This window comes from Nestor notabilis, unplaced genomic scaffold (genome assembly GCF_000696875.1).
Source record: "Nestor notabilis isolate BGI_N333 unplaced genomic scaffold, ASM69687v1 scaffold24301, whole genome shotgun sequence".
NCBI lineage: Eukaryota > Metazoa > Chordata > Aves > Psittaciformes > Psittacidae > Nestor > Nestor notabilis.
Window position 1 is genome coordinate 6048 of NW_009916427.1, and position 23219 is coordinate 29266.

The following is a 23219-nucleotide window of genomic DNA, read 5'->3' on the forward strand; positions in this document are numbered from 1 at the left end:
ACCAGCATCTTTGCACAACAGATAAAGTGTCTGAAGGAGACACCCACTGAAGTATGAATTACCATAGATAAATTCATAGGAGGTGTATTTTTCTTTCGGGGCACGAAGACATACATGTTGAGGTAGCTAGTAGGATATAGACAAAATTCTAGTGCGAGAGCCATATGCTGCCTGTGGCAAGAAAGCAAGATTTAGCCTTAGCTGGTAAGTAAAGTCTGGAGCGATCTTCAGTTTTGTTTCCAAGCAGTTTTCTTAATGATTAGAAAGACTATTTGCTATTCTTTGTTGTCCTGGGTTCAGCTGTTAAGAGTTATTTTTCTTCTTCTTAGTAGCTGGTGCTGTGCTGTGTTTTTGTCTTTAGCCTGAGAACAATGCTAATAACACACTGATGTTTTAGTTGCCTCTCGGTAGTGCTTTCTCTGACCAAGGACTTTCTCAGTCTCATGCTCTGCCAGGGAGGAGGGGAAGCCGGGAGGAAGCAGAGACAGGACACCTGACCCAAACTGGCCAAAGGGATATTCCATACCACAGCACTGTGTTTGGTAATCTGATAGTATTCAGTTGAGGAAAACAATTAAAATAATAAGCTTCACTCTTTATAAAATGTGTGGGTTTTGTTTCTTTAAGATGATGTGAAGTGGAAAGTGTTAAACTTCACCAGAAAACTCCCCGTGCATCTTATAAACATTTACTTCTATCTACCTCACCTTCAAGAATATGAAGATGCGGTTTTCCCAAATGTTATTTTTGGGCAACAGAGAACTGGAGGTAGGAAATAAAGTTTGGCTTACATATTCTATGTGTTTATATTATATATTAAGTTCTAACAATGAAGCAAACTCCAAGTTTGGAGTGGGTTTTCCCCTGAACTTTATAATGTTGTCAAAATGAATAGATTTTAATGGAGATGGCAAAAGGACTTACCACACCCATCCTGGTTTCAAGTCTTTACCCTGAAGTATTCTGATAAATGTTTTTAAATATCAACAAAAAATAGTCATAATTAAAAAAATATATTCAATATATGAATATTCATATAGTCATATGGCTAAGATACATTAGCTAACATTTTTTCCTATAATACAAATATGAATGAGGAAGCTGAGGAGAGTTTATAATGCACTCAGTTTGCTAAAGTTAGAAGCAAATGGAAAGGTAATGAGATCCTTTAAAAGATATTAATAAATCTTCAGTGTAACTTTTTCATCCACATGAGAAATCAGCTGACACCTGCACAAATCATAATGAATTCTAGTGAAATCTAATACTGTCCTGGTTCAGCTACCGCAGTCATTTTTTTTTATTCCTTCTTAGCAGCTGGTGCAGTGCTGTGTTCTTGACTTTCAGCCTGGGAACAACGCTGATAACACCGATGTTTTTAGTTGTTGCTCAGTAATGTTTACTCTGACCAAGGACTTTCTCAGTCTCATGCTTTGCCAGAGAGGAGGGGAAGCCAGGAGGAAGCAGAGGCAGGACACCTGACCCAAACTGGCCAAAGGGCTATTCCATACCACAGCACGTCATGCCCAGTATAGAAACTGGAGGGAGTTACCCGGAAGGCCCAGATGCTGCTCGGGTCGAGCTGGGTATCGGTCAGTGGGTGGTGAGCGGTTGTGTCCTCTCTCCTTGTTACTTCCCTTATCATTATTATTATTGGTGCCAGCAGTAGTGGTTTGTATTATACCTTAGTTACTGGACTGCTCTTATCTCAACCCATGGGAGTTATGTTCTTCCAATTCTCGTCCCCATCCCTCTGGGAGCGGGAGGAAGAAGAAGGAGGGGAGTGAGTGAGCGGCTGCATGGTTCCGAGTTACTGGCTGGGCTTAAACCACAACAAATACAAAATATACAGTTACATCTTCTCCTAACTCTCATGTGATAGGTAAAAAGAATATTCATAAGCAGTAATAAGGAACTTATCAACCATTTTGCTGGGGTTTGTTATTTTGTTGAAATTATGACTCTTCTCTAGAGTGATTTTATATAAAGAAACATTGGCAGCACTTTTGACTTACCTAAAAAACCAACTTGGCATGCCCATGACAATGGATAATTTTCTACAGTCTTCTCCTTTGTAGGTGCAGTTGTAGCAGTGTGATCTAGTGCCGGAGTTCTCGCTGGAGTGCCCATAGATCTGTCAGTCTGAAAAAGACCAGAGTTTGTCAGCAAAATGATTTGCAAAAGACCCTCAGAAAACCAAATATATTCACAAGCAAGGGGGAGGGGAAGGAAGAAAAGTAATACGCAATAAAAAAATGCTCCGTGTTTAATTTCCATTTATTCATCCATTAAAATCACAATAGAAGACTGCTGTTTAACAAGTACAGGTTGACCTTCAGTGTGTAAAACCAAACAAACCCCCACCAGTTTAGCAGGTTACGTGCTGGGAAGGAATGCTGGAATGTTGGCATTTTTGAGCCGACACTGGCACGGATGATGAACTACACCTACTCCTTCAAAATCTGTTGCTTCCTTATCAGCGCCACAGGGTTTTGTGAATAGCAGTCATCTGTAAGGACTAAGAATTTCACAGGTTTACTGAGCTGGATTAGGTCCCTGATTTAGGCAGTGCCCATACCAATGGAAAAAGAGATAGCCTGCTTACAATCTAATGATGTAATACAGCATAGGTTTGCTACTAGTGGAGTCTCTGCTGGGGGCAATTTTAGCTCATTTCTTCTTGATAACGTCTAAGTTCCTTTTTTATTATTATTATGTGAAAGCCATTGAATCACATCAATTAGACTGCTCAGAAAGATTTTTGAGCTGGATTCCTTTCCAAGATACGCAGCACTCGCCACCTGTGAGTACTTGCTCATTAGAGCAGGGTTGGTTTAACTCTTACTACTCAGATCTCCAACTCTATACCAAGAGCTAGCACTTGTTTTGCAATACCCACTTTTGAAGCTCAATAGCAGATACCTGTATGTTTGCCAGAGGTAGTAATATCTCCAAGTTCTCAAATGTTAAGTCTACACGGTGTAGACCTGGTGCTTCTAACAAAGACACAGGTGTCTCTAACCTAAACTTGGCTGGAGATATCTCTCCTTCCAGGTAGCAAAGCAAATGCTGTCACAGTGCTATAGGAATATTAACTGTCACCGAGCCTTTTGATCACATCAAATAAAAATTAAAAGGTAATTTCAGTTTCCCTTTACCTGACTTAAACTTATGTAGCCTGTGGACTTCTTTCTTTGCAGTCTCATTGGTGATGGGTATTCCTACTGTGAAAAGGGAAAAACAGCATTATCTGATTAGTACACTGCATTCCCTACTGTATGAACTTTCTGAAGAGGAAAAGAATGACTGCATGATAATTGTCTTTGTAGCAGAGGTAAGTTTGTGCGGAAAGGTGCAGTATACTGATAGAAAGACAATATAGATAATGTATGTCTTAGTGTAATAGTGTTGGAGAGGCTGCAAAATACTTTTAGCTAGCCCTTTGGGAAGGATTTCTTTAGGGCTGGGGGAGATACTGAGCAGTTAGTGCTTCAGTGTTCATATGTGGAAAAACCCCTGTAACTCAGATGATCAAAAGGTAAAAAGTCATACTACATTTACACAGCTGTTGCAGTCAGGTTTTCAAATAAGTATGAACTCATCATTTATCTCTCAAAGTATTCTGCTTCAAGAACGAAATGAAAATCCTCCACAGAAAAGTTGCATAGAACTTGAAAAAAGGGAACTTACTCAGCCTAACAAAAATTCAGATTATTTATCTGCCATTTTGATATCGTCTATCTTGCAAAGTACCTTGACATGCTGGAGCCTTGCCTTTTGCCTGTGTGTTGACATGGCTTGTGAAAAAGAAAACTGTTTAGAGACTTAAATGGTTCCATGTTTGGGAAAGTAAACAACAGTCAAGATAGGATATTAGGGCTAAGCTTTTTTTTTCCCCCTCATTCCAGTAGGTCTTGATCACATTGGAAAAAAGCTATAGCAGGGAGTTAGCTAGTGATAGCTATTTGCAGGTAAAAAGACTGCAATTATTCCGATTTGATATTTATTCCTCACATTTCTTTGTCCTTCCATAAACAACATTAAATTTCATACATGTATTTGTTAACAGTTAAAGTTTGCTTTTTTAGTTCAGTCATCACATAGAGCAACTTCAGCAGCTGTAATACTGTCAAACAGAACATAGTTGACTTTATCAAGTTAGGTCATAACTTCCACTTTTCTGTTCGGGTCACAATAATAAATAGGCCCAATTTTACTGGCTGTAGTTCCTCTTCAGCATCATTTTTAGGAGCTGAATTTACTTTACAGCTTCTAATTCCCAATTAAGAGCCCTTGCAATGACGAGGTTTGCCTACTTGCCATTCAGATAAACTTATGACAGGGCTTCAGAGAGTTCTTTAAGGGTTAACTTCTGAATAGTTCCTTCTGGATAACTGTTGATAGTCCTAACCTGGAACTTCTCACAACAGTAGCTTTGGTTGTAGTAATAGTACGTTTCAGCCAATATAGGATTAAACTGCTGTTGTAATAATCAGTCTCCCCCCTTTCTCCCATACCCAAAGTCACGTTCCTGCAGCTTCCATTTCTCAGCCATGCAGTAAATTAGAGCCAGTTGATCATGACAGGTGATAAGAACATTTTATTATGAAAGTAGGGCAGGTGCGTTCACTGATCATGAACCTAGACCTTCCTTTTTTCCAGAAAGTTAGAGAAGATCAAGTTAAATGTTTACATCATGAGTTAAGTCAGAGTAACTTATTGACTGAAAGTGAGTTGCAAAGCTGTTGGTATTTTTCTTACCACATTTAGTTACTTACCACTTCACATAATTTTTACTTACTATAGATTCAGGATATAGCTGCTAATGAAACCATAGCTGGAGATAGTTCAGTTTACGTTCAACTACATTGAGAGTTCAGTTGGCTTGAAAAACCCATTCAGTCCTTTAATAGAAGTGCTGTTATAACCTATTGCTTTTGGTTGGAATGAAAATAATTAGAGAATAAAAATGAAGTGTTTACCTATAAATATTCCCTACAAAATGTTGCTTAATACAAAAATGGGTGACTTGAAATGAAACCCCCCTTCTTTCCTTTAGGTGAATGCAGAGTATGTTAACAGTGTTGCAGAAAGTGTTAAAACCAGGTAAGTCCTATGGTGTATAGACTACAACAGCCAGCAAGCACATTTTGAGCTTTTATGTAAAAAATTAGAGCATTTCAGCAATAACTTACAACTCTACGATCCTGAAAATGGAACTGCTCAGAACTGAGGCAAAGGTGCACTCTCACTATGTGTATCGTTAACACACTGAAATTCAGAAGTATGTATATCAGTTTATATTCTTGTTCTTATTTCATAAATATGCATTAACTAATCAGGCCAGATCTCAGTTTAAGCCTCTGCTAAATATTTACTTGAACCTAAGTCTTTTCCCCACGAAATTAATGATGCAATTCAAGACACCTGGGGCTACATATATTAGGTCCCCATGGGCTTCACAGCCCTGCAGCGTATTCTGATGTCTCTTATGTTTCCTAGGTGTCTTTGTTTCCTTGTTTGCCTCTTTTCCATGAAGGCAGTGGACTTTGGACAGCAGTGGGATTATATTCGTAATGTTGAATACTGTTATATAATGGGTAACATGAGATGGGTATTCTTTGCTGTGCCAAATTAATGTGAAAGCTGTCAAATGCAGGCTTGCTTCCCATTGCAGTTTTGCTTGCTTTTATCATTCTTTCCCATAGATGTACACAGCATCATCTGTGTGTTAAAAAACCTTAGAGCAGCTGGAGAGGAATAACTACTGAATTGAAATGTTTGGGGAAAAAAATACACTTATTGGTAGATTTACTTTGTCTTACAAAAGCTGCTTTTGAAGAAATGCTATAGTGTAGTTAAAAGTCACAAAACCGATAAGGCTGATGGCCCTGAAGTGCAGCTGACTGAAAGAAACTTTTTTTTTTCCATCAGTCATAGGAAATGGGGAACTTTGTTCTGCAAAATCCTTATTTAAGTGATCCTATACCTAGGAAAAACTGAAGTGTTTTGTTTTTTAACATATTTTGGAGGAAGGGGGAGATTTGGCTTCCAGGTTTGGCTCCTAAAGTTGATTGCACATGTTTTTCAATGACTTTTTAAGTGGCAAAATTAATCTTTGGAGCAGAGACTAGACCCAGATTCCCCACACCAAAACCCCACCCCAGGACAGTATCATTTTGGCTAGGATGTGGCATTAGAGTTAGAGCAAGTGTAAGGAAGCGAGGCGCTCTCATGCAAGGGGGAACAGTTGTGTGTAGTTCTAGATAGTGGGTTTGGTTGTGAATTACTGCTGCATTTTGGCAACCATCTCAGGATTACAAGTATCTATAAATGCAGAAGGGGCAGGATTTCTGAGACATCCTTCTCTTCAGTGTTTTCTGAGATTTCAGTGAGTTACTGTCCTGTCTGTTCTGATGGTTGACAAAGATCCCTTCTTGGTTTCCTAATTTACAATCTGTGTGACTTCACAGGCTAGAGTTGTGAATTCCACTTAGAGAGGAGCAGGCCCAACCCTGGTGAGCTGCTGTCTGTGGTTGCCCTCAAAAGTGTTTTTGAGGAATGGGGTCTCACTAAGCTTCTCTTCACAGCTTTCCCAGAGAAATCCAGTCTGGAGTCCTAGAGGTTATTTCTCCTCCTGCTTCTTATTATCCAGATCTTTCCAACCTGAAGCAAACGTTTGGGGATTCAGAGGACAGAGTAAGGTGAGATAGCTATGTAAAAGCTAAGAACTTTTGCTAAGACTATAAAATGGAAAATTTGGCAAATGTCAGCATTGAGCTGTTAATGTTTTTGTATTTCAGAGCGAATAGACTTCAAGTGTACTTTAAAAAAAATTATTACACAAGGGGATCTTGAGAAAACCTATGCTGCATGTCAGCTTCAGGGTGAGAGCCAAGGCTTCTCCTTTGGGTCTTGACTCTAGCTATTCTAGGTAACCAGATGGATAATGCCAAGAGGCGATAAGCTAGATGATCTGCTCATAAAGATAAAGAGAGGAAAATCTTTCATGTGACAGAAAGGGAGAGGTTCTGTGAACACACAACGGAAACCCCACAGGGCCCCTTACCTAACTAGTAACAACTACTGTGGGTTTAATTAATGACCTAACTTCAGGTGATCATGGACTTTTTATAATACTGTTAATAATATATCCTAGCTGGTGAGTTCATTCGCTCATGTCTCCCAGATTCACTGAGACACATAATAACCTAACAAAATTGATTTATTGGAGGAAAGTAATTTTCTTGTGTTTAACAATAACTAATACCAGAAGCTACCCTAACAATGCAGTTAGGGTAGCTTCTGGTTAGAAGAGCTGCAGTACTGGAGTTTAGGTTGGAGGAGATCAGAGAGTACATGTACACATGGGTATTGTATTATATCTTTTAGAGCATTAATAAGTATGTATACTTATCCTTAAGTTTCAGATATTACTAGATTTGAATACACTTTTATGTTACTTAAGTAATGATAAATTGCTCTGCAGTCCTTTAGCATTGATTATCAAACATCAGCTTCATCCTTTGTTAAAATGAGAGACTGTACTTTGTAGAGAAAAATGTGTGTTTATGTTTAAACCTGGAAATGAAGTTTATCAACCTGCTTCTGTGCTCTTCATCAGTAAAAAGCACTTAAGTTTTGATCTTTAAATAATCATTGTGTGTTGATCTCTGCTGTTCATAATATATTGAGTAGAATCTTTAAAGTCATTTGACATGAATATACTTGTTAGACATTTTCTTTCAGGTTACATTGGTTAATGTTAACTTTTATAGGAATTATTTACAAATGTTTACACTGATTATAGAGGAATTTTTATTCACTTAATGAGTTAGAATACTCAACCTTGCAATTTTACTGTAGAGCATTAGAAATGCTTTTATTATAGAAATAACTCTTGCAACCCCCTCAAAAAGCTTATCAGAATTTGCTGCTTATATTTAGGTGGAGAACCAAACAGAATTTGGATTACAGCTTTTTAATGCTATATGCCCAACCAAAGGGAAGATTTTATTTACAGGTATGTTCATATTATTAAGTAGATGCAATATATCTGTATAGGTTATTAGCTTTGGCAATTTTGTTTCAAATGCCTCAGTAAACCCAGGAATTTATTATAATTTCTGTGTATTTTCCCTGTGCTCTTTACAAGCACCCACATATTTCTGTGCTTATAATCATCTCGCATCCAGGTACTATTTGATTAAAAACATCCTGTAACTTCCTGTAATTTGTGAGGTTGAATAACAAGATAAATGAAGCATGAAACCCTTATTTGAATAGGTTAAGAAAGAAAGAGTTTAACATGTTTTCACTTGATGCAGTGCGACAGAATAGTGGTGGTAGGTCCAGGTTACAGCCCAGATCACAATGAACCGAGAAACCTTTACAGGTAGGGAAATACACCAGTATGGTGATACCGGAGAAAAGGTTAAACTGCAAGTTGGTACAGATCCTAAATTCTGCAGATTTGGAGAGTTAGACTTTAAGAAGAGCTTCATGCATTCAGGCTTAGGTTTACACATCATTCTAGGTTTGTGCTGATTTGCAGTCCATAAAGATGATAATCACTGCTAAAGACTCCAGAATTTAGGACTGTTCAATAACAGAACAGATCCATAGAAGTTCCTGTAGCTTGTGAATCTCAACAGTCTTTTTTAAAAGCTCAGAACAGTATTTTGCTTAGTTCTTAGTTTTCCTGGTTCTCCTCCAGCAGGCCTCAGGCTCTGTATCACGTAAGTACATCACAAGATTCCCAGAAGTAGAAGAGAAAACCACAAGAGCAGGCATCTTGTACAATTCTTGTCAGCATTTAACAAAAACACAGTTGAGCTGGGCTACTCAGGGGTCTGTGCTCTGTTCTCAAATTTGGCATAGGCACTCAAAAGACAGGTGGACAAAGAAAAATGGTGTCTGTAACAGTTAAGGTTTACTGGAAAATGAATTTTTTCCCCACAACTTTCTTACATTTTTAAGAATGCTACCTAAGTTTACTAAGTGCAGTAGAGCATTAAAGGCATGGGAAACACTGAAGGGAAATGTTAAGTACACTGCCAGACACTTAATGCCCCTTTCTCCTATAAAGTTGTCCAAGCATTCATGTTTGCATGGAAATGACTTACTTATGTATTTATATTTTTGAAGAAATTTGAGAATACGTTTTCTTGTCTGAGACACTATAGCAGAACTGAACTGTGTTATTTGGAGCAAAGACTGGATTGCGATGATCTGGTGGTATTTTTGGCTACATTCAGAATTTTCTTAAATTCTGTGCTTTCCTCATGCTGCTACCTTGTATATCCACATCTTTGTTTGTGTGCTCAGTCTGCAGCTGCTTCTGTAGCACAGATGCTGGTCTGCCCAGAAAATACTCTGTAGAGTACAGGTGAAAAGAAGGAACACATGCTGCCATAAAGTTAACTCTGATCTCCCTTCATTTGAAAGCCTTGTATTAATGGAAAGCAAATAACTTAAAAATCCCTTTCCTTAGCCTGGTACAAAGATTTACTTTGACAATCTTAGGGAAAACTTGAACTAGCTTAGGTTTTATTTCCTGTTTTGTCAGGAATAGTATCATTTGGGTGACTGCTATTAACTTGTGAATTTTGAAAGAAGGTAAGCATACGTATTTAGTCTTGGATGTCTACAGAACAGTTCATGTCATGAGTCAGGCAAGATCTTTGCTGAATAAACACGTAAATACTGTTGAATCAGGATTTAAGCAAGCAGCTTTGTGAAGTCCATTGAAGCTAACAGGGTTACACTGTGGATGAACCTTACCTACTGATCAAATGTAATCTTTGAAAAAAGACAATAAATTCTGTCAGTCATCTCATCTCTTCTGTTTGAACCATCTCTTCTACTTTGCCTGTGTTCTATGTAAGCTGAAGCCTGAAAAATTTAAATTAGTATTTGGGTACCATGTACTAAACATTCAGGATAATTACACATAGTATAACTTAATGAAAAAGAACTTATACCGAAATCTCTAAGCAAAAGCAGATGCTCTTCAGGAAGATGTGCTTTGGTTGGACACAACTTACAGAGCTTGTACAGGGTTAAATAAACTTTTTATGGCCTACACTACATAGTATATCAGTGTATATTCTCCAGTATTCACTGTTGACTGTCAGCTTCAGAAAAGACTGTTTCAGACATCTCAATATGCAAAATTATTTTCAGTTCATAACCATATTCACACTCACTTTGCATCAGAGTCTATATTTTTCATCTTTACTACTTTTATATGCTTTCTTCTGGTGTTTCTTGATACGGTGGTCTCACTAGGTTTTTTAAATACTCCTCTTTCTGCCTTCTGTCCTTTTTTGGGTGCCCCTCAATTTCTCTTTAAGGATTCTCTGAAACTCTCTGATTCCTTGCTCTTCTCCCTTTTACATCTAGCTAATTATTACTGGACAATCCTCTTACTCATTTGATTTTATGCAACATTTCTTGTAAGTTGATGGTTTGGGTTTTGTTGTTGTGGTTCTCTTCTGCATAACTATCACCTCAGCTCAATCCCCAGATTTCAGAATCTGTTAAGAAGCATTCATCTTGATCTCCATCTATCTCTTTTTTGTTATCTTACCATCAGCAAAAACTGACAGGGTCAAAACAGATCTCTTAATCTTGTTTCAAACTTCATTCTGCTTCTTCCTGGGCTCACTGTTGACAACACATTTCTGCCCCACCATGCCTACACTTGTAGTAATGGCCAAATTCAGCTAAAAGCTCTGGGTGTGCTCTTGCTGCGGACTCTGTGCTGAGTCAGTTGAGGACACAAAACCAGCAGGAAATCATGCTGCCTTTTTTTTTCCTCCCCCTCATAGCATTCATCTTCTACCTGTTTAGCTTTCTGAACCAGATTCCAGTGTCACCAGACAAACACCAGAGCCAATGAAGTAAAGCAGTTGGATCAACACTGCACCCAAACAACATTTTCCTGAAGGTTTAGCCTCCTCTTCCTGTGTTTTTCACACCCATACCAAATTCAAGCCCTGAATTACTTGCTCCTTAATTATCTCTGGAATTCATTTCTTTCCTTTGTGTCACTACCTGTAAACTCCTTGCTTAGATTCATTATCCTCAGCTTTAGTAATGGGAACAGCTTCTGTTTTTTCAGATCCCACGTTCTTCTCTGAAAGCTGTGCAAAAATGCAGCCAAGGCATGTCCCATTTCCTTGATGGATGTCTGTCTCCTTCTCCAAGTATCCGTTAGCTGGCTCTACTGCTGTATTCAGTCTCAGCCTTTACACTGTCCTTCAGTGTGATTCACAGCACGTTCCTTCTTTCATCACTAGTATTCCCTGAAATAAATTGCTTTCTACTACTGTGTCAGTAATCATCCAGGTTCTTCTCAGTCACCTTTTAGTACGACAAAGTCTGACGAGGCTACTGTGGAAAGCATTTAACCATCTGCTTTATACACAACTCTTCTTAAACAATTTGCTTCTGCTGCTTATCAGTGCTTATACAACTTCAGTACAAAGTGTCTACTGTCTTCTTCCTTAACCTCTTTTTGCTTCACTTTTTCTTTTAAGTGAGATCTCTCTAAGGTAAGAGAGTCCTCCTTTCTCAAAAAGGGAGAAGCACTCATGGTGTTATGGTCCCTCCTGTAAATACATATTTAATGAATGATACTGAAACAGAGATATATGTAGAAGCTAAGTAGCAATCCACTGTAGTTTGGCCCAGCTTCAGTGTGTGCTATATAGCAGTCAAACGCAACGTGGTTGTCACTTACACATGACTGCCAGCAATAAAACCACCAATTGCTTTCTTTTTTTTTTCGTTGCTCTTTTTTTTCTCCCCAGCTGGAAGATGACATTATAGCTAAACCTGATTATATTCAAGGTATAAGAAACTTTTCTGCTACACAGTCCCAAGACTGGATGATTCTCGAGTTCTCCCAGCTTGGATTTATTGGTAAGTATTACGATCTCAGCAGGGTCAACTGGATTTGGAGCTGTGTGGGTTGTGTTTTTTTGAGTAGGTCTCCCTCGCAATTACATTTCAAAGTATTCAAGGACTCAGGAAAGCTCCCACTGAAAGTTTTATTTTTTGTGTTCTTTAAAACTGTCTTTTTAATGCAGAGTCTCCTCAGCACAGGATCTAGTAGTTGGATTCCCTTAAGAAGCAAATTGTTCCACCCAGAGCACTATGTGCCCCTGTAGTGTGTAGTCTTCTCTTCAAGACAAGAATTTGAACGATCTGTTAAAACAATCTGCTTCCTTTCCTTTGTGGAGCAGAACAGGCATCCCATATCATAGGGGAGGTTTTTAATATTTTTAGTAGTAAGTTTCTTTTTATATTATTTCTTTAGTTCTAATACAATTTACTTGTGGTAACACCTTATAAGCATTAGGTCAAAGAAAGAAATCTAACAATCTGCTAATACAAATAGCAAGAGAACTAAATGAACAGGGATAGTATTTTAAAACAACACTTTATATCAAGGTCTTAATCTAAAGATACTCAGTATAGTATTGCCAGTCAAATGCATGTCTAGCATTTTGAGGAATTATTTGGACTTTGTTTCATCTGGCACTCTGATAAAGGTGACTGGCAGATTTGTGTTTGGAACTAGGTTATACTACATGCTTTATTAGTCCACTGGTTGACTGTGTGAGAATCTCTCCAGGCATGCGATGGACATCTTTTTAAAATCCCAACAAGCTGGAGGATAAGCAACTCTCCAAAGCTGGAGTCTGTAGAATTTTCACTAAATATCAGAGTTACATCCATGTGTTTAAGGCCTGAATAAACATAAAGCTGGTGATTTTTGCACAGCAATAAAAATATCTGAATATGCAACTTCTTGTCTTGCTTTCAGGAAAATTGTTTAAATCAGAAGACTTGCCACTCATAGTGCAATTTTTTCTCATGTTCTATAAAGACAAGCCCATAGACTGGCTTATAGACCACCTGCTCTGGGTTAAAGTGTGCAATCCAGAAAAGGATGCAGTAAGTATGTCTATGAATTTATGAACATAACTAATATTTAAACAGACTCAGTGACAAAATAGTTTATTTTTAGAAAGTGAAATAGAAATTTCTCAAGCCTGATTTACTTTGGAATTTGATGCTGCAGATCTGCACAGAATTGCATGGTGTTTGAGCCCACTAGGGCATATGATGAGGCCTAACTCCCAGCAATTCACATTTCCACACCAAAGCTGTTCTGCCTCCTTCAGCTCAAAACATGGACAGCACAAGCTCACATCTGCCTGCAGCTGGGCATGTAAACAGCCCTGCAGCACCAAAGAACAATTTGAATATGTAAAACTATATGAACTATCACTTCTCATAATCTTCTGCTGATCCCCAAAATTAAAGTGAGTAAAGGATACCTTTTACAGTCACAGTTGTTCTGAATTTTGCATACCAGTTGCTTTCTTTCAGGAAGCAGAACTTGCTTTAGATCTTTTACTACCTGGGAAAATTTGACTGGCTGAAAAAAAATAATGCAGGGAAATGTAGATCAAATGAACTATATGATACTTTTCACTGAAAATGAAAGAAACAGTTGTGTGGAATTGCAGAAGGTGCCATTTCTATTACAAAAAGTGAGCCAAATGGTATGTTTATGCCCTTTTGCGTTCTTTCTCTCACCAGTCTTTGGTGCTGGTCACTACTCATACTCTTCTTGTATAACAGACTGCAACAGAGGACTGATGAGTTTCTGGTCCTTCTTGGTTTTTAAGGTTCGAGATCTTTATTTGATTAGTGTAGCCAGTCCCCACTCCAGGTGTTTGCACATATTACTTTTGTGTTGATAAAGAAGGAGGAAGAGCTAGATAGGAGCTGTGCAAAGCAGGAGATTGAGGGGAGTGGAACCAACAAGCTTCAAGTTTTACTGTGTAACAGAGGAGACTCTTGGGGATAGCTAAGGTCCCTGATTTTACACTTAGTAATGCCACTTAAGAGTCTCCATTCTCACTTCATACAGATAGAAGTAAGCTTTGAAATCCTACTCCATGGGTTAGGTTGGTTCATGTGAGTCAGAGTGAGCCTCAAGTACCTTTAATTTAGGTTCTTGCCTGCCTGTGATAACAGGAAAAGATACAATTATGTTACCATCACCCATTTCAGATCTAACATGTGCCAACTTCATCTGCTAAATGAAACATCTTACTCTTATATTTTAAATGGCTGTACTAGCTTCAAAGACCTGATTCATACCTAAAATGAAGCTCTGTTCCTGAAAGGCAGGCAGGCAGGCAGCTCATGGGAGCCTGCTCCAACCAAGCCAAAGCAGAGTGGTATCAGCAAGTTTCTAGAGAGTTTCACTTCTGCAATTGCAATTTCAATTGCTGTGGGTAGCAAAATCCTACTGAGACAAGTCAGACTCATGCAGCCCTTAGGTGGGAATGACCAGTGGCATGACCTAATGGGACTACTCATGAGAATACAGAAAATGGAGGCTGGAGGAAGGACTGGGATCCCAGGGACTGCTCCTCTTCTGTTAGACAGCTTGAATCAGTGGACTTTCCTAGAGGCACCAGAGAAGGCAAACTGACAGAAATCCGCATGCTTTCCCCTTTTCAAGCAACTAAGACTGTCACTAAGTGATCACACACTGTGCCTCACAGGTGAGTCAGCAGGGCACTTGTTTGTGGGTATTATGTGCCATCCTGTGGTGGTGGCTGTTTGGCACATGTTTTCAGCCTGGGCTGAGTGTTAGCATGTGAAGATCCAGGTACATCTGCTCATGTAAAAATATACTTTTCCACAGTAGGCTACTTTGTAACATTACATGTAATGTTACAAAACATACTAAACTGGAAAATCAGGATTGAAATACAGTATCTAAGGGCTTTATCTAATTACCAGATGAAAGATACGTAACTTACAGCATAATACATTGTAAGTTTCTCGAACATTGCATAAAGAGCCAAAATGATAGAGGTTGAAATGTAACCAGACTCCAACTCAAGGTCAGTTTTGGTTAAAATAGTCTAATTAGAATGATATGGCAAGGCCAAGAGAAATGAAATTTGCTAGAAACAGGTAAAAAATTAATCAGTTTCAGATCTGAGGTCCATTTTTTACATTTTTGAATGTATATAGTGCAGAAATCCCTGAATTAGTGGTGGATGAGCCTTCAAATCTACATAGCACTATGAGAGGAATTACAAATACTAGGTATAGAAATGGTGTATCTGAAATAAGGTGACTTAGTATAAGGATTACTCATTTAAATATAGATTAAAAAAAACTGGACCCATACCCTCAAGTACATAATGAAAGTGCTGTATGTAACTTAGTTTGTCTCTGCTTTATTTGAATACAACTTCACTCCCTTTTAATTTCTTTCAGACACACTGTGAAAAGGAGAAGGCAAAGTTACGTATCCGTGCTAAACCCTCTCTCTTTCAGCATGTGGGAATTTATTCATCATTGGCTGGGAAGATACAGAATTTGAAGGTAAGGATAAGAAACTACTGCCATATTTCTAAATGATATGCTTGTGTTTTGACTTGTTTCTCAAATCAGTTTCAAGCATTGCATCTTGGGTGTTAGATGCATTTCTGTGTCCAAGAACTCTGGTTTACAGATCTGGGGGAGAATATTGATATAGTGTCTAAACTGCAGGTGGGGCATACTGCTTCTGCACAAACAGCTTTGAATCTCTAATTTGAACACTTGTATCTGTCATAGTAGCATTTCATAGCACTCTCTGCACTGTACAAGGTTTCATGTGCTCTGCCCTGTACAAATGCAAATGGTTATGATGGTTTGTTTTGAACGACTAGTCCACAATCCCAACATGAGGGATTATTAAGAAGAAGGATAAGGATGTGGCTATTGTGACAGCCATAGATTCTTAGGGAGAGTTTGGAGGGCAAACACTGGATTTACCACGTATCTGGTAAGGACAAGAGCAGTGAAGCACCAGAATTCAGGGATGTCCTGATGGCGCCATTTACAGTGGTCATTTGAATTGCTGTACTGGATCAGACTAGAGGTTCATGTAGTCTTTATCAGAGACCAGTATCAGGTGTTTTGGCAGAAGGCACAGTATACAACTATGAAATAGCCTGCTGTGGAGAATTTAATTTTTAAATCTAGATAACTAAGAAATACTCAGTACAACTCTGTCTACACACTGCAAGTCTGAGTCCCAGTGACTACACTGAAATGAATATTTCTATTAGAAATAGATTGTGTGGGGTTTGACACTGAGGCGATTATTTTCTGGACTAGCTTCCTATAATTCAAAATATTGGAATGCTTTTATTTCATTACATGAGTGATATTAGATTTCTTTATATCCAACAGGATAAAGATTTTGGCAAGAATGTGCTACATAAAGCGCATAATAATCCACCTGCAAAAGTGGATACAAGCCTAAAAACATACAAGCAATTTACCTTGGAAAAAGTTTATAAAGGACAAGACTGTTTTTGGGCTTCAGCTCCAACAGCAGGGGAGTACATCAGCTTCACCTTTTTAAATCCAGTGAAAGTTGAAAAGTAAGTATTACGAGATATGGAATACGGAAGCCTACATATATCTAGTTGGGAAATGATGGAGCCTGTTCAAAATCACCAGTGCTCAACTGTTTGCTTAAACTGTAGCCTAGTTAGTGACAAAAAAAATCTATGATTTGCTATTTATCTGCTCCCCTCTTGAATTCCAGAATACATTTCTTCGTTGGTAATTACAGAACTGGTTGTTTTTTCCCCCCTTTATTTCTTCAGTTTAATATTTTACATTCTTTCTTGATAATTCTCAAAGGAATTTGGTTTTAGCAAGTTCCATCAAAAGAGTCAGTGAAAGGTTTATTTCTGTAGTTGTCAACAGAAAGGCTGTTTGCTTCATGTCAAGTCAAAGGCCATGTCACAGACCAGACACTTACCAGTGTGTGTGAAAGCAAAGAGAAAATACTCACTATTGTGGGGAAATAGTGAAGAGTGAATCAATAAAGGTGGGATTCAGTTGAAGATTCAGAGGTTTAAATGTAGGTGTTTACAGTAGAGATGTCCATGTAAGGTAGGTGTGTAAGTTCCTACTATACATAACAGATAAAGACCTTGGATGGTTTTTTTATTACTAAAAGATGAAACTATCTTCTCTGTTTTCACATCATTCAACTTGGGCATCTTTGAAAGGAAGATATCTGTAGCTTAAGATAGAGAACTGTTCTTCAGAAAGCCTTACTCTACAAACAGTAGAAACTGAGGTTGGCACCAAAAGGAGCAGTCCTGCCTGGTTCAGCAAACTTTCTTCTCTCTGATTCAGACTGGAGAACAGACCTACGTTAAAAAATTAACGTCGCAAGAAATACAGTTCCGTGAGAGTGACACAAATTACCCCAATTACCTTATTTTTGTAATGATATTCAGAGAGAAAAACTCCTTCACTGTTGTTAGACTTCCTCCCAAAACTAGAAGACTTCCATTTCTGCAAAGATTGTAGATTTCTCTTTTATTTTAAAAAGTTCTAAGAAAGCAAGTCTGTATCTCTAGTGAGCTGCACTAAATGACAGTCGTTACAATAAACACTGGTGTTCTGTGATCAACACTATTAATTAACTGCTTTATGCTTTGGAAAACTTGGGTAGCCTATATTTTGCATTTTTCTGTTACTGGGAAGTTGTACTGGAGGAAGCTACCTTACATATTGTATTGCCATCACACTGCTAACCTGTGAAAATGTAGTTAATCCTATAATAACCTACTTCTATAATAACCTATAAAAACCTACTTCTTAGGTTTTGATTGTTTTATACCAGAGGAGGGACGTTGATGCTTTGAATTTCCTTAGCTTTTTTTGGATATAAAAACCTAAGAACTCTAATGCCAGAAATATAAAACCAAACAGATTTATTTTTTAAAATCTCAAAGGTATTTTTGCTTGGATTCTTGCTTTGACAGTGTTGTTGTTCACTGGCTATAAAGGAGATTATTTAGAAGCACCTGATCAGTATTGATAAAAAGGGGGATTCTCTTGTCAGGTAGCATATGCTAAAGCCATGTCATTTTTGCTGCCACTGCATTCCAGAAGGCCATCGCACCTCAGCCTTAAGATAGTGGGAACAGATGAGAAGGCAGATCTTCCTTAGCCATTTAAACCTGTAAAGTTAATTTAATTGGAACTTCAACACTGCAAAGGGGAACACTTGCATTTTGTGGTTCCAGAAAAAGACATTTTTAATGCTTGTTCTGTTTAAAATGAAAAGCCTCTAGTATGGTTTGGTTACACATTGGAAAGTTTCAATGCCTATTTCTGTTCTCTGCAGCCCACAACATATTAAAGAAAAGGTATGTGAAACTCCATCAAAACTGGAAAGCATTACTTTCCTAGAACTTTTCTAAAGTATAAAATACTTAGAAATAACATACCTTTCCTATCAGGTACTTCTTCAGAAGTGGAAACATGGAGCATCCTGGCGATAAGCTGTTTAACACAACTGTGGAAGTGTTGCCAGCTGATGTAAGTCTCCCATTTCCAACTGTAACACATGGTGCTATTTCATTTTAGAATGATGCTCAGCATAAAATGTCATGACCTAGAAAATATTTCTGGAGATTTTATTGTTTTATTTTTTACAGGAAATGCTAAAAAAAGAACTGATTGACAATGGAAGTAAATTTAATTACCCAGCAACCAAAGATGGATATTTACAGATAGGTAAATAGTTTATTGTCACTTCAAAACCTGAAATTTTGTTCTTACATATAAAGTGGTTTTGCATTTGAGAATCTAATTAACTCTGTAATAAATACAACATTCAAAGGTGAACTAGCAAGGAAAACAAACCCATTGCACTACTGCATATTATAGTATATGATGTTTAACCAGTGACTATCCTATTTTGTTTTAAATAATGAAGAACCGTACTAGCAGTGGCGAAAGCCAAGACATTTAATTAGAAGAAAAACTAACTGGACTCTCTGCAAGATCTTAATAGGATGTATTGGGTTGTGGCAGGTTTTCGTAGTGGGGGGCTACAGGGGTGGCTTCTGTGAGAAGCTTCTAGAAGCTTCCCCCATGCCCTCAGAGCCAGTGCCAGCAAGCTCCAAGACGGGCCTGCTGCTGTCCAAGGCTGAGCCCATCAGCGACACTGGTAGTGCTTCTGTGGTAAGAGTTAAGAAGAGAGGAAAGTTGCTGCACAGCAGCAACTGTAGCCGGAGAGAGGGGTGGGAATGTGCAAGATAAACAGCCCTGCAGACGCCAAGGTCAGTGAAGAAGACGGAGGAGGTGTTCCAGATGTCAAGAGCAGAAATTCCCCTGCAGCGCATGGTGCAGCCCATGGTGAGACAGGCTGTGTGCCCTTGCAGCCTATGGAGGTCCACGGTAGAGCAGATACCCTCGTGCAGCCCAGGGAGGACACCACGCCAGAGCAGGGGGATGCATGAAAAGAAGCCGTGACCCCGTGGGAAGCCCGTGCTGGAGCAGTTCATGAAGAACTGCAGCCCGTGGGAAAGACCTACATAGGAGAAGTTCATGGAGAGCTGTCACCCGTGGGAGGGACCCCACACTGCAGCAGGGGAAGAGTGCGAGAAGGCCACCCCCTGGGGAGGGAGGTAGAGAACTAGGAATAAAGTTAAAATGGGGAAGAAGGGAGGGGTGAGGGGAAGGTGGTTTTAAGATTTGGTTTTATTTCTCATTACCCTACCCTGATTTGATTGCTAATAATTTAATGTTTTTTTCCCCAAGTCGAGTCTGTTTTGCCCATGATAGTAATTAGCGAGTGATCTCTCCCTGTCCTTATCTTAACCCATGAGCCTTCTGTGATACTCTCTCTCCCCTGTCCAGCTGAGAGAGGGGAGTGATAGAGCAGTTTTGGTGGGCACCTGGTGTCCAGCCAGTGTCAACCCATCACATAAGATAACTGACTCTGGTTTGGATTTTGCAGCATTAGCTGAAGATAAGGATTTCTTACAATTACGAAGGTATTAACTTGTGCTCCAACCTGAAATGAAGCATAATACAGTGCACCTTCTCCCTTTTTGCCCCCACCTTGCTTCCCCTTTTTCATTCCTCAGTGCGTGACTTCTCTTAAATGAACTGCAGTCTCTACATGCCTGCCAAGGCCTGGTTTCTATTACCTAAAATAAAATGCCACTTACATGAACAAAAATGGACTATTGGGAGATCTGCTTTGCTTGCCACTTTCTTCTGTCTCTCCTGCCACATAATTACTCTTCTGCCACAGTGAACCACTTTCACCTCAGGGATGCTTCTGCTTTGCTTCAGTTTGCACCTCTCTCCACCTCCCCGTGGCTGTTTGCTCTAATTAAGAGAGCTAAACCAGAATGCTGTCAACTCACAGCTGCATACGCAAGCTGATAGGAAATTAATATTGTACTTGGGATGAGTGTTTTTCATTTGTTTTTCATTTGCAGCAACAAGCTTAGTTAAAAAGCATTGAACAAGTAAAGAAATATATCAGAACTGGTCCATGATTCCTAATATGTCTTTTTAAAAATAATCAGACTTCTCAGAAAAGCTCTTTTAAGTTATTTAACATGTCCACGTATGCCATATGTATATGGTCACCACTAACTTATTTAAATATATTTTTTAACATTTCTAGCTACAGGTTATTTTCTTGCATTTTTCCCAGCTCCTAGTTGCTGTAACTGAAGAAATGAATCCTACTTCTTGTTCATAGCTTTATCATTCAGTTGTCATTTTTTGACCTTCTATTTTCCTTCCTTAATGTTGCATCCCTGGAGTTAATTTATAATTTAGAGCTTTTGCATAAGTTCACTTGGAAGCATATTTCATGGTAATACATGTTCATATAGGTCTTGTTTTATTTTTTATTTAGGGGCTTTTGAAAATGGAATTGCAGAAGGCATTATCAATCAGTCAATAGGAAAAATACAGGCTATTCGTCTGTCAGTCAATTCTGATTCTCCTGCATGGGCAATACTTAGCGAGGTAAGCATGTTAACAAAAGCATTTTAATTAAAGCTTTATTAAGTAAGTTTCAGTTCTTCCTACCAAATAGTACTGATAATCATTCATTTGTTTTTAATTTTGAATGGCATTTTGTGTGGAAAGACACAAGTGGAGAATTATATTAATTATTTAGGGGAGAAGTTAAATTTACTTTGTAGAAAGTGATGAAAATGCTCAACTGGGAGGATTCTATAGTTTTGAAGTGCTGTAAGTACAGCCACTAGAATTTGGGTCATGATAAACAAACCAACCAAAAGACACAGGGAGGTTTTTCTAGCTTTTTTCAGTCACTATCTTGGATATTAATTATAATAGGCAAACATTTTCAGATTAACATGATTTTTTTATTCTTCAAGTATTCTCCCAAGTGTCTGAATTTGTGTGAACCCCTAAGTAGAAAATATTTGGCAGAAGTCACTGAAGAAATTACTACAGCCTTAAAGCCATACTTGGAAGGAAGGAAAAGCTAATGTCTTAGGCAATGCTTCTGCAGATCTCAGAAAATAAGACATTTTGGTTTTTTCCAGGTATTTATCAAGACATCTGAAAACTGAAGAAAAGAATATTTGGTGTGTCGCTTGTTACAGGTTGTTTGAAAACAAGGCTGACAGCAACAAAAAAATGGCTAAGTAAAAGAGCAAACCCAAACCCATTTAATTCTTAATACTGTGTATTAGGAAAGAGTTGAGGTAACTATTGAATCTTTGTTTAAGGAATATTGAAAGCTCTGAAGAATCTGGTTATTTTAGTAATTTCTACAAAATCTCGAGTAAGGTGTCTGTCATAAACAAAAATACCAGGTTGGCAACATTCAATATAGATTATTATACACAAATGATAAGGCATTACAAGCTGTCTCAGGGACTAAAGCATGTAAGTATGGTAAGTTTCACTGGAACTAAAAATACAGACTTTTTTAAAATAATACGAAGGACACAGTTTTCAACTCCACTAAGAACTGGTCAGTTCTGGGGGGGGAAAGTAGAACTGAAGGAAAAGTTGTCAATATTTATTGCAAGTATTTAGAGCAGTCCACAGTGATAGGACCAATTTAACAATATGAAAATGGATCTCAGACTTAATGAAAGAAGTGTGTTTCAGCCTTAATGTAGCCTAAGTTACATTTAATTGTTTTTTTTAAATGGAAAGTGCCTACAATTTACCATTTGAATAACTTGACATTTAAATGGGTATTTTTTAGAGGATTGTAAAACTTTTCAGTGAATTGTGCATTGAATTAATGACAGGAAAAAATAAGGGTATTATGTGTAACTATATTTTTTGTAGAAAGAAAATATTTAAATAAAACTTTTGATGGTATAATTTGATAATCAGTATATACTGATACTTAAATCCTGGGTCACAAAGCAAAACTCAATATAGAATTGAAAATAAACTGTAAGCCACAGTAGTCTCATTTGAAACATTTTTGCGAAATGATAATCCACCTTGGACATCTCCCTGTGCAGAACTCCTGCATCACTTCCTTAGCACTTGAAGCACAATTGCGCCCTCATTCTCCTGCTCATGCACTGCATCCTAACAGCAGCGTGAGAAACAAAACTGCACCATGCACTTGTGCGTGGACTTGTGTTAAATACGTTACATTAATGAAGAATTGTATTCTTAATGCAAGAGTATTTTTATTTAGAACACGATTAAACTTATTTTATTACATTGAAACAGTTCAGAAGGGTTTTTTTAAAGACTTCCTCTAATATTTTGATAATTTACAGTATTTTTATATACTGTGGTGCTATATATAAGCGTGTGTACATACATATGTATGTACGTGTGAATATCTTGGACCAGATACTGCAGAGTGCTTAGCAATACACAGAGGGACACCTTTATCCATCAGCACTTAAATTAAAAAGAAGGGTTGAGTGAAACCGAGACCAATGGATCGTTAAAAAGTAGCAGCTAAAACTGCAGCTAGGAAAAGAAGGGAAATAAAGAAGCTCTGCATCAAACTATATGGCATGAGAAGAGCAGAGCTGCCTCAGATCATCTTTTTCTCTGCTCACACAGGAGCCTGAGACATTTAGTCACAAAAACATGTACTAGAAAATAAAACACCACTTGTATTATATTAAGGGAAGATAAAATTGACTTCTCTGAAGTCATTCTCTCTCTTAACCTGAAGTGCTTTAGCGTCTTCGGGGAAAAACAAATTGAATAGGGCCCTCTACCCAAAAAGGCACAGCAAGAGAGAACCTACAGAACATGGGGCTTTTCCTGCAGAGCTTTCGAAACTTGTATAGGTATGAAAATGATTAAAGTGTGGGTCTTCTGATGCC

At 38.1% G+C, this 23219-nt stretch overlaps 1 protein-coding gene across 1 annotated transcript in view; it reads left to right on the forward strand.

The window, feature by feature from the left end:
* LOC104413552 (alpha-1,3-mannosyl-glycoprotein 4-beta-N-acetylglucosaminyltransferase B-like) overlaps positions 1-21473 on the forward strand; it is a gene marked incomplete at its 5' end in the record, with an annotated part of 23896 nt that extends 2423 nt beyond the window's left edge. The window contains 13 exons of the mRNA XM_010024580.1: positions 628-768; positions 3201-3334; positions 5060-5106; positions 6591-6704; positions 7948-8023; positions 11817-11928; positions 12836-12966; positions 15322-15429; positions 16285-16478; positions 18363-18441; positions 18561-18639; positions 20786-20898; positions 21447-21473. Coding sequence (XP_010022882.1) covers positions 628-768; positions 3201-3334; positions 5060-5106; positions 6591-6704; positions 7948-8023; positions 11817-11928; positions 12836-12966; positions 15322-15429; positions 16285-16478; positions 18363-18441; positions 18561-18639; positions 20786-20898; positions 21447-21473 — 1355 coding nt within the window. The remainder of the gene's footprint in view (positions 1-627; positions 769-3200; positions 3335-5059; positions 5107-6590; positions 6705-7947; positions 8024-11816; positions 11929-12835; positions 12967-15321; positions 15430-16284; positions 16479-18362; positions 18442-18560; positions 18640-20785; positions 20899-21446) is intronic.
* Positions 21474-23219: the final 1746 nt, after the last annotated feature.